This window comes from Neopsephotus bourkii, unplaced genomic scaffold (genome assembly GCF_033783945.1).
Source record: "Neopsephotus bourkii isolate Nb327-2 ecotype Australia unplaced genomic scaffold, CSIRO-AGI_Nbou_v1 NB_1825, whole genome shotgun sequence".
In the NCBI taxonomy this organism is placed as follows: domain Eukaryota; kingdom Metazoa; phylum Chordata; class Aves; order Psittaciformes; family Psittacidae; genus Neopsephotus; species Neopsephotus bourkii.
The window spans coordinates 8,626,367-8,636,923 of record NW_026902298.1 but is presented as its reverse complement, the minus strand read 5'-3'; the positions used below and the strand labels follow the sequence as shown (position 1 = coordinate 8,636,923).

Genomic DNA, 10,557 nt, shown 5'->3' with positions numbered 1-10,557 from the left:
CGGGCAGGATCACTTCAACTAATGCCTATAGAGTCTTAGCTGGTTCTTCATTTCACAGAGCTTTCGCCCTAGATTTTTGTTGCTCAGACCCTTCTTTGGATACAGAATTAAGTGGGGGGCAAACCAGTATGTCCATTGGTGTTTTTGGCTGTACATCTCAACTCTCATTCCATTAAGGAGACCTGTCTTGTGCTATAGTTGTCTTTGTGAATATGCAAGAGCAAATGGAAAATAAAGTATAATAAAATCATAGAATGGGTTGGATTGGAAAGGACCACAAAGCTCATCCAGTCCCAAACCCCTGCAATGGCAGGGACCCCTTCCACTCGAGCAGGTTGCTCAAGGCCTCATCCAAAAATGAATTTAAAAATATTGTGTATTAACAAATTCCAAACTAATAAGCAAATATGATGCTTGTAACTATTGCTTGTACTCATCTTCTCAATCACCAGCCTTGCCTCATTGCTGGCATCCAAGAGAGGGTCCAGTTACATGCAGCACCATCTTCTCCTCAGCCACTGGTCAGACTCCATCTCTGTCCAGGCAATTCTCCACCATCACCGCACCGAAGTTCAGCTGCATTTATTATTTGCTACCTATGCCTTGGCAATTTGGTTTATGATACAGACACATGCTTTTGTCGCTCATTATGATATGCCCACCTGCCAAAAATCTACAGTGCCCAAGAACAAAACCAACCGAGCAACAATGGTACCTCTGTGAGGCATCAGGCACTGACATCTCACCTCACACAGTAACTGTAAAATGAAAGCTGGTTTACTTGAATATTGAACCAAAGAATCATCTGGATTTCCTGTTAGCTCTCAATACTATCCTTCTCCTAAATCATCCAGACGATGCAAAGACGTTTTCCGTGCCTTTCCAGTTTGATATTGGAGGCTTGATCAGAAGAAGACGATTCTTCACTTGTGACGAGCATATTCCAACTGCTTTGACAGCACAGAATTTAGCCTGAACTTTATCTTTCACCTCTTCAACTGATTATATAAACAGATTCCATAATGCCACCAGGATGAAACTCAGCACAAATTAAAGGAGGACAACGGCACACTTCCGTTCAGTTTTCACGGGCAATTTCCTTGAACTCTGCATTAATATGTATGGGATTAATACGTATGCAGAGAAAAAAACATCTTAAATTACTTCAAAACAGCTAAAATTGTATAGTACCAGAAATTAGAGCACTGTAACTGTGAGAGAGACTTTCCAACTGAAATACTGTATCACCATTATACACGAAACAGTGTCTTCTAATATGGAAAAGGGAGGAAGGAGACTGAAGAATAGCGTTTAGTCAAAAAATTACCCTGCAAATTGACAAACATAGCTAAAAAATTGCCTTAGTTGCTTTGAAAATGGTGGGAGGTGCCACCTTAGAAGCCCATGGGCTGCAGAAAGAACATCTACTTTCAGTCACCTCTCCATTCTTAGCTCTTTGGTGGACACTGTGCCAAGTGGCCAATGGATGCTGTCTGCTTATATGAATACAGAAAAGAAGGATAGAAACAAAAATGGGCATTTCACCAACCAAGGGTGCTGGATATGGTCTGACCTGAGGTTAGACTGGAAACCAGCTCAAGATGGAAAGCTTTACCCATGCAGATGAACCCATACACATGCTTGTCTACCCTTAGCTGAGGCTAGGTTAGGACTGACAGTGGGTTCTAGCACCCAAAAACACCTCCTTGAGAAAGCAGTCATCTTATGGCCTTGAAATAGTTACACCTGATCATCACTGATGGAAAGGCAAACTTTAACACATTTTAACCATCTCAAGTCTCCATCTTTCTGCAAAGCATAAAATAAGCAGCATAAAAAAATGACACCACAGGACCTTATAGGAGAGTTAAGACCATATTCATTAGAAATGAAATACAAAATACAGTGATGCTGCAGGTCAGGGGGCAGCAGGCGAACAAGACCCCCCCCCATTCCCTACCCTCACCCCAATCCAAGGAATGCACCTATATAATACAAATTAGAGATCTCCAACAGGGAGGAGGGGTTTTACAAAGTGATCTTCTTGCTATACAGAAAATATATTATTTGCTGGAAGTCACTGTTGAGCTTTTAAGGGCCCAGGGTCAGTTACTGCTCAGGAAAGTCCTGAAGACACTGATCCCTATTGCTTCCCCACCAGTTTGCTGAACACGTCATAGATCTCTGGCTTTTCCTGGGCAAACTGCTCAGCTGTATTCTTCTGTAACCAGTCAGATGAACGCATCTGTTGCTGCAGGAGGCCAATAAGGTCACCAAGGTTGGAGTTACTGGCACTGGTAGGCTCCTGGTGGCGGGACACAAAAATGACTTCATCTGTGCTGTCTGCTTTGCCATCCTGTTCTGACTGACAAGGCTGCTCCTTCTCCTCAGCCAGTATCTCCTGCTCCCGCTCTTCCAATACCTTGCGGATTCGTTGCATACCTGTAGTGATATAAGGAGAAACGAGTGGATAGGGTGATAGGTTCAAACTGAAATAGGGGAAGTTCAGGTTAGATATAAGGAAGAAGTTCTTTACTGTGAGGGTGCTGAGGCGCTGGAACAGGTTGCCCAAATAAGCAGTAAATGCTCCATCCCTAGCAGTGTTCAAGGCCAGGTTGGACAGAGCCTTGGACGACATGGTCTAGTGTGAGGTGTCCCTGCCCATGGCAGGGGTTTAGAACTGTATGATCCTTTCCAACCCTAACTATTCTATGACTCTATAATAAAGGGAGGAAAAACTGAGGAGACAAGAGGATAATGACAATAGGGTAAGTTTGGGATTAAAGAGAGGAAGAAACAGAAATTCTAATGAAAGAAAAAGAGATTACTGACCTAACTGCAGCCGGTGGGTCTTGTCAGCAAAGATGATGCGGAACCATCCAGGCTCACTGCACTCAAAGGCTTTACCACAGGACAGGAGGACCTTGTTATCCAGAAAACGCCTCCAGAGCAGCATTTCCTCCTCAAATGTGCCTGTCTTAAGGTACTAGAAGAGTCAGCAGAAAGACCAGATTAGTAACATATATGCTACATCACTTAGATCCTCATGAATCTGCGATTCCCATGAGGTCTGCAAAGGCCAGGGAGACACCTTTTACCTCTGATGTATAGCAGTTGTGATATAAAGGAAGAAATGGGGAGGAAAGTGGCTTGAGAGCAGTGAGATTCCTGCAGGGAGGGAAATGCACAGAGAGACGGAAGGAAAAGAACGGACACAAATACCAGACAGCCTTCCCTCTGCTCATCAGACAACAGAGTTGTTGAAACAAAGTGCTTACCACAACAGTAAGCTTTCCTTTAGATGCAGCTGCACCATGTGCCTGCCCTCACCCCAGGAGAAGCCTGTCCTAAGACTACCAACCTTTCGGAAATCAATCCAGACAAAGAAGCCTGCATTGCGGTTGAGGAAAGGAACCCCAAGAGTCTTCAGCTCATCTGTCACATACGTATGGGCAGCCTTTAGGCGGGCACGGTTGGCCCTCAGATAGACCTGGTTGATCCAGTCTGAGCAGAAAGAGAAAATAAAGAAAACAAATCACAAACTGTGAAAGAATTCACATCTGTTTGAGTTTCCAAAACACTCACAGTGCCTTTTTCCATCTCACCCTTCACCTCCTCTATTTGTTTCCTTCTTCCTCAAATAGCAAAAAGAGGGGCAAGAACTATTTAGCAGTTTCAAGTCTGTGCAGAAGAGTATCTTCTTGACCTCCCTAAGGAAGTTACCCTACATTCATAGCTCTTAGTTGTTGTGGAATGCTTAACACTCCATCCAGGGCAAAGCTAGAAATCCAGTTCTATCCCCCTCACCCCACAAGCTTGTATGCTGTTTCTGCTCAGGTGGTACTACACAACACTGGCTATTTCTATAAAACAGCTACCACAACAAGCTGCTCCTCTAATTCTGCTGATCAGGAGCTCTGCAGAAATGGTCCTTTTCTGCAGAAACATCAGCCTTTTTTACATGAGCAGCTTCAGGATTACCTAAAACTGTCATTAAGCTGTACAAACAGGAGACCACTTGGAAAGGAAAGGGGGAGAGGGATGCCCCAGGTACAAAGACACATAGAACAGCAGAGGATCATACACAGAGCTACTAACTTACCTCTGTCTCTAAGCAGCTGTGCAACCTTGTGCTGGACAGGTCCACAAACCCCGTGGAAATAACACAAAGAAGCCACTGCATTAGCAACATCTTGGTTCTCTGTATATAAAGTACCAAAACGAATCCCAGAGACAGCAAAATCCTGAAGAAGATACAGAGAGACTACTTTATTACATGGGAAGACCAGGATCCTATTACTACTGCCTTATTCCTTTCAGCATGAGGAACCTGAGGACACCAGGCAAATGCTATCAGCTGAAAGCCATGGCACGATGGCAACCAGCACTCACCTTGGTTATGCCCCACATCACATGAGTCCGCTGTGGATCAGGCAATCTGTATGTAGAAGGATGCAGATGGGCAGTTAGTTTCATAGGTGTTGAAGCTTTTGGATCACCAGTGCAGCATTGCAGAAACAGAGAGGCAGCATTACACAATGACAGTGTAGCACAGAACATCAGTCAAGTAGGGAGAATTCAAACCTGACCTAACCTTAGAAGACAGGAACGCCCTGGAACTAGTTTTAGACACAAGTTTAACTATTTCAGATGTACAGATACCTGCAAGTGCTGTACTGCATGAGCAGATTTCCTGCACGTCTGAAGTTGTACATCGAATGCCAGAAAGCAGGCTTGTGCCAATGTATTTGATAAGAATTAAGTCATTTTCTTTTACATCCAAGCCTAGCAACACTAAGTTAACACATAACCAAGTATATTTTATTTCCTTGCAATTGAGCATGAACAAAAAGATGGCATAACGGGTGAAAACTAGAAATTAGAGGCAAAGAAACAAAACCACCCAAAGAAAATCAAACAAAAATCCACCATATTTTTAAAAGGTGAGATTTGAAGTTTCTGATCTCATTACATCACTACCTAATAAAACCAATCCTCCAGCCTGTAATAACACCATGATCCATGACTACTGTGTGAGAAAAGAAAGCAAACAGCAACAGAAAGTCCTTACAGGCATCAAATGAAGTGTGGGAAAGAGATAACAAAGTTTAGATAGGAAGAAAAGCCTCATTCTCAACACATGAAACAACTCTTTGTAGTTCTGGGGACTGTCACAGGCAAATACCAAAGCCCGCACTGAAAAGCGTACCCCAACAGGAACCTAACCACCATTTTTTACTTGCCAGATGGCACTTGACAAAATGCATTTGCCATTCAGACGTGACAAAAAGGAAGGAATGGGCATAAGGCAGACTCAGAGCGTGCGAGCTCATAACTTAACTTCCAGTCACAAGTTCTCAGCAAGGCATCATGGGGAACTGCCACTGGCAGATGGCTAGGGAAGTAGGAGCTGATTTTACCTGTCCATGCCCAGGACACTGTGAAACGTGGCTGAGTCATCAAAAACTGACAGCATGTAGATCTCATCTACTATCACGTGCAATTCGTGTCTGCAAAAGGACAAAGTGGAGATGACAAAAGAAGGCTGATTCTGTGTCAGAAAAAAGGCAGATTCAGGCCTGCAAAGACTTGCTTTGTACAAAGAAGAGGGACGCTCAATTTTGCAGCAGTGAAGCATTTTTCTCACAACTCAGAAAGTCCTTTATGTGTACACTGAAGTGATCTGAGATATATTCCCCTGTCACCCACTGCAACCATGTAATGAGATAAAAATTCAGTCATTTCCCATGCACTAATGAATATTAATTCCTGTACTAATAATACGGGATACTAATGCTAATTTTGACTGTAATAAGAAGTTGTATCAGCAACCTCCTCGGATTCTGAATCTCAGAGAGTATCCATGACCCAGGACAAAACTGGGAACCCATATTCATACATTTCTTTGTCTTTGCACTGAGAAATTGTGAGGAAAAGAACTCAGATTCCTACCAGGGAAGCACAGCACCATAGTGTTTGCTAGCACCACCACCAAACAAAACTTGCATTCCTTGCTGCAAGTTGCTTTGCCACTCCAGATGACTGGATGGTCCATGTTCCCTTGTTCCCAGTACTCCTTCCCCTCTTAAGCCCACTGTTGTGTGTCAAGAACAGATTGGTTTCCTGACTTAAAAGATATTCACAGATAAAGCCAGTGACATGAGTAATCCATCAGATTCCTGAAGCTGTATCCGACTCAGGATGCCTCAGCCTCCCAAACTGACGTACCTTTTAGCAAATTCCAGGTAATCCCGTAGCTCTGACAAGGAGTAGATGTCCCCAAGGGGATTTTGGGGATTCAGAAGAATTAAGGCCCTTACAGTGACACCCTGCAGAACACAAAGCAGTAATAAGCAAGCACACATCATGGGAGAGATTTTTACTACCTCTTACTTGAGTGTGACACAAGATTCCCTTAATCCTCCAATGGGAATTTTCACCTCAGACGTCAGATTGTATGAGAAAGCTTTGAACCACAAATAAAGGGTTTTTTTTTCACTATAGTATCACTTACAAAGTAAACTGAGGACAAGAGTACAGAATGAATCCATGGTTTTGAAAAGAGGGACACTGACACAACTACTGCTATTTGGTCAACCAATGATGAGAAAGATGCTCTCAGAATGGAAGAGAACTTTTTCTCAGCTGTATCAGTAATCTGGAAGTCACAAATTACTGAAGATTGTCCATGAATGTGGCAAGAAAGATGGGAATTTGAGCTACCTCATAGCAGCCGTCCAGTATCTGAAGGGGGTTATCGGGATGCTGAGGAGGGACCCTTCATTAGGGACTGTAGTGACAGGACAAGGGGTAACGGGTTAAAACTTAAACAAGGGAAGTTTAGATTGGATCTAAGGAGGAAGTTCTTTACTGTTAGGATGGTGAGGCACTGGAATGGGTTGCCCAGGAAGGTTGTGAATGCTCCATCCCTGGCAGTGTTCAAGGCCAGGTTGGACAGAGCCTTGGGTGCCATGGTTTAGCGTGAGGTGTCCCTGCCCATGGCAGGGGGGTTGGAACTGGATGATCTTAAGGTCCTTTCCAATCCTAACTATTCTACGAGTCTATGATTCTATAAAGATGTCAGAGCTGGTAATGATCCAAAGATGCAGCTAAACATATACAGGACAGCATCAAAACTTACCGACTAACTCATCAGAAAGATGATACTCATCTACATTTATTCTCTAGATTTGCACCTCTTACCTACCTGCAAAATCTCTTGGTGTTCTTAGTGGAATCATGTGTGCTACTGCGTAGAGCAGTCAGTCTTGGGGTAACTCATCTGGCCTTCCTCAAGGATAAACCTTGGGTAATGCCTACTTTCTAGTGCATGTCCAAGTACTTTTTGCGTGTGATATGAAAGGGTTCCAGTGCTTTGTGAATGGCCTGGTACTCCTGGTGTACACAACAATGGGGGGTTCCCCCTAAAACTGCCCCTGAGTTTGCCTGATCTTAGGTTGTCTATAAGGACAACTAGAAAGCCATGGGCTAGGTTTTGATCTTCAAGGCCACTTCTGGGGCATGCCACCTCAAACATACTGTAGTTTTAACTGGTGATGTGAAGCTCAGCTAAACTCACCTCTGCCCGAGCATTCTGTAAGGCTTTTTCCAGTTTTTCCACTGTAAGCTGAAAAGGCCGAGTGCTTGTTCCAGTAATCTGAAAGACATCATAAAGATAAGAAAATGCCAATTTATTTCAATAGGGTCTTGAGCAAATCCCCTAAGAAATGTTCCCCAAAAGAACCCAACAATAATGACCTGGGAACATCTTCTTACACTTTTATACTACAGAGATAACAAACAAATAAATAAAGACAAAGAAATATTTCACCATAGGCTGGCCACACACGGAATTCTCTGCTTCTCCTTGAATAACTAAAACAATGCAAGATCTGCTTTTCCATCCTGGGATCATTTTTAGTAGGACAGTACATACTTCTGTCTCCAAAGCTCAAAATGGCCATTTTTTCCCTCTCAAGAACCATTACTGGGAGTAAGATACAAGAAAAGGACATGGAACTGTTGGAACAAGTCCAGAGGAGTCCACGAGGATGATCAGGGGACTGGAGCACCTCCCATATGAAGACAGGCTGAGAAAGTTGGGGCTGTTCAGCCTGGAGAAGGCTGCGTGGAGACCTCATAGCAGCCTTCCAGTATCTGAAGGGGGCCTATAAGGATGCTGGGGAGGGACTCTTCATTGGGGACTGTAGTGACAGGACAAGGGGTAACGGGTTAAAACTTAAACAGGGAAGTTTAGATTGGATATAAGGAAGAAGTTCTTTACTGTTAGGGTGGTGAGGCACTGGAATGGGTTGCCAGGGAGGTTGTGAATGCTCCATCCCTGGCAGTGTTCAGCATGCTTTAGTGTGAGGTGTCCCTGCCCATGTCAGGGGGGTTGGAACTGGATGTTCTTAAGGTCCTTTCCAACCCAAACCATTCTATGATTCTATGAAAATCTGGAATCTAGATTTGTGGTCTCAAAACAACTTCCTTGCAAATTATGTGCCCAACTTCCCAGCAATAAATTGGGAAAACATCCACAGGCTGCACCCCATTCTTGTTTTGAGGACTGGTTTCAGAGGTTCCCAAAGCTTGGCACTTTCCAGTATCAACTGTTTGTCAACTCGTTGGTATTCCTTCAGATCTTACCTTACTGTCTAAATAGGCATACACCAGCTTGACATTACCATAGAGGAAGACACTCTGGGTGATACCACCATAAAAGGGAGTAGCAATCAGAACAGCTTCTGCAACCAAGAAAACAAAGTTGGTTATCAACAGGTCACGCTCCTTCTCTTTCTTCTAATGTACTCCAGCTAAACGTGAAAGCTGGGGTATAGCTGTGCCCTCTGGAAACACTGTATTGTTGCTGCCTTTTCCTGCACTTTATTCTTACATTAATTCTTTTATCTTCTGCAAGAACCCAGGTAAAACATGAGTATAGCCCACATTTAGTCCTAACAACCTCAAAAACAGTGGTCAAAACACTAGGGGTGAGTGCATGACATGGAGGTCATGGAGATGATTAATTTCACAGCACAATCTTGCATGAATTAAGAACAATGCCAATTCCACTACTCCACTTCTAATAGACAATACTGAAACAGTGACACATTATTTCCCAGCAAAAATAAACATTAAACACATCTCCCAGCCATCCACTTACCCCCTGGATCACAAAGGACTGTAGCTAATGCAGAAAACAAAGACCCACAACCATTTAAAACGATGACCTACGGAAGAAAGAGAGGTTAGTGATACATCTATCCACAGAAAGAAAACACTATAATATAGTAATTTCCGACCATATCACTAAAACATATTTTCTCCCCAATCCTCTAGTTCCCAGAATTTTCCTGCTGAATCCCACTTCCATCAGAAATAACTTCAATCCTGTTCTTTGCTTCAGAGACACTTTGTCCTGGTGCCTTTCCTGATTCTAATAAGCAATAGAAAAAGAGTAGGCTTTTAAATAGGGAAAAAAAATTGGGAGTAGTTCTAAACTGCTACAAAAGCAAACTACTTTCCATCATCTAATATTGTGTTATCATCTGTTCATGGTAACAGCAGCTCAGACCTCTTGCCAAACGTGTGCAAAAGTGGACCACCGTCTTGTACAGGAGCAGGTTTGACTCCTGCTTCCAGAAGACAGATGCTCACACAACCTATGAGTTTCACTTGAAGCATCAGGCAGAATCTGCTGCCTTGGAGAAGCAGTGGTCAGCAGACTGATCAGTGGTAACTTCAGTTCACATGAAGTATGGGCTTCTGCTGAGCTACTGCAGCCAGAAAAGCAATGGCTGCACCAGCTTTTACAGGATAAAACTGACTTTTGTCCTGAGGTATAACAGTGGAATGGGACCAAATCAAACTCAAATGAAGCAATGAGCACTCTTTGTCAAGGCTGAGGGATACAGGCACACTAGGTCTCAGAAAAGAATAAGGAGATACAAACACAAAGTCCCACTGAGAGCACTGGCAGAAGGAGCTGGCACACAACAGTGAAGCATTAGGAAAATAGACAGCAGACCCAAAGTGTTTTGGCTGAAGTGTGCATCAGAAGCAACTACAGTGGCTATGAATGAATCCCATTTACATGATTAGAGGCTGTCATCTTACCAAATCATTTGTTTCAAAAAACAAGAAGATGAAGCCGACAACAAACAGCAATGCATTAGAACAGACACCAATGGAAAGTGGGTTACCCACATTTTCTGCCTTAAGAGGTGCAGGGGCCTTGCAGTAATAGGTCAAAAATCGAGCCACCTCCTCCCGTAAACTGAGAAAGACACAAAAGCAAACATTGATTCAGCTTGTTCTTCAAGAGATGGGCTTCCCCAGGTCCACATCTCAGGAAAATAAAGCCAGGGCATAGTAAAGGCTGGTGAAAATAGCTAGAAAACAGGATAGCTCAGGCCCATGGCAGAGACACTACTTTTATACACAGCAAAGGTGTCATGGATAATGTCTATAAAGGTGCATACATTTCTGATGAGCTTTAATCAAGGCGCAGAAGAGAAGGATTAAAGTCTCCAAGTGTTCACTATGTTTCAATGA

The 10,557-nt window shown here is 43.3% G+C and overlaps 1 protein-coding gene across 4 annotated transcripts in view; it reads right to left on the bottom strand.

Annotated features, from left to right (window-relative positions):
- Positions 1-1,862: 1,862 nt before the first annotated feature.
- ACCS (1-aminocyclopropane-1-carboxylate synthase homolog (inactive)) overlaps positions 1,863-10,557 on the bottom strand; it is a 32,513-nt gene continuing 23,818 nt past the window's right edge. For 3 of the 4 annotated variants that reach the window (XM_061343605.1, XM_061343604.1, XM_061343602.1), the window contains exons 5-15: positions 10,210-10,279; positions 9,167-9,233; positions 8,650-8,747; positions 7,580-7,657; positions 6,229-6,329; positions 5,421-5,510; positions 4,393-4,438; positions 4,103-4,244; positions 3,362-3,504; positions 2,833-2,986; positions 1,863-2,442 (exon numbers count right to left, since the gene is read on the bottom strand). In XM_061343605.1, coding sequence (XP_061199589.1) covers positions 2,144-2,442; positions 2,833-2,986; positions 3,362-3,504; positions 4,103-4,244; positions 4,393-4,438; positions 5,421-5,510; positions 6,229-6,329; positions 7,580-7,657; positions 8,650-8,747; positions 9,167-9,233; positions 10,210-10,279 — 1,288 coding nt within the window. In that variant the 3' untranslated portion in view covers positions 1,863-2,143. Of the gene's footprint in view, positions 2,443-2,832; positions 2,987-3,098; positions 3,505-4,102; positions 4,245-4,392; positions 4,439-5,420; positions 5,511-6,228; positions 6,330-7,579; positions 7,658-8,649; positions 8,748-9,166; positions 9,234-10,209; positions 10,280-10,557 lie in introns of those variants that run through there. The other variant, XR_009723940.1, reaches the window with a different exon arrangement.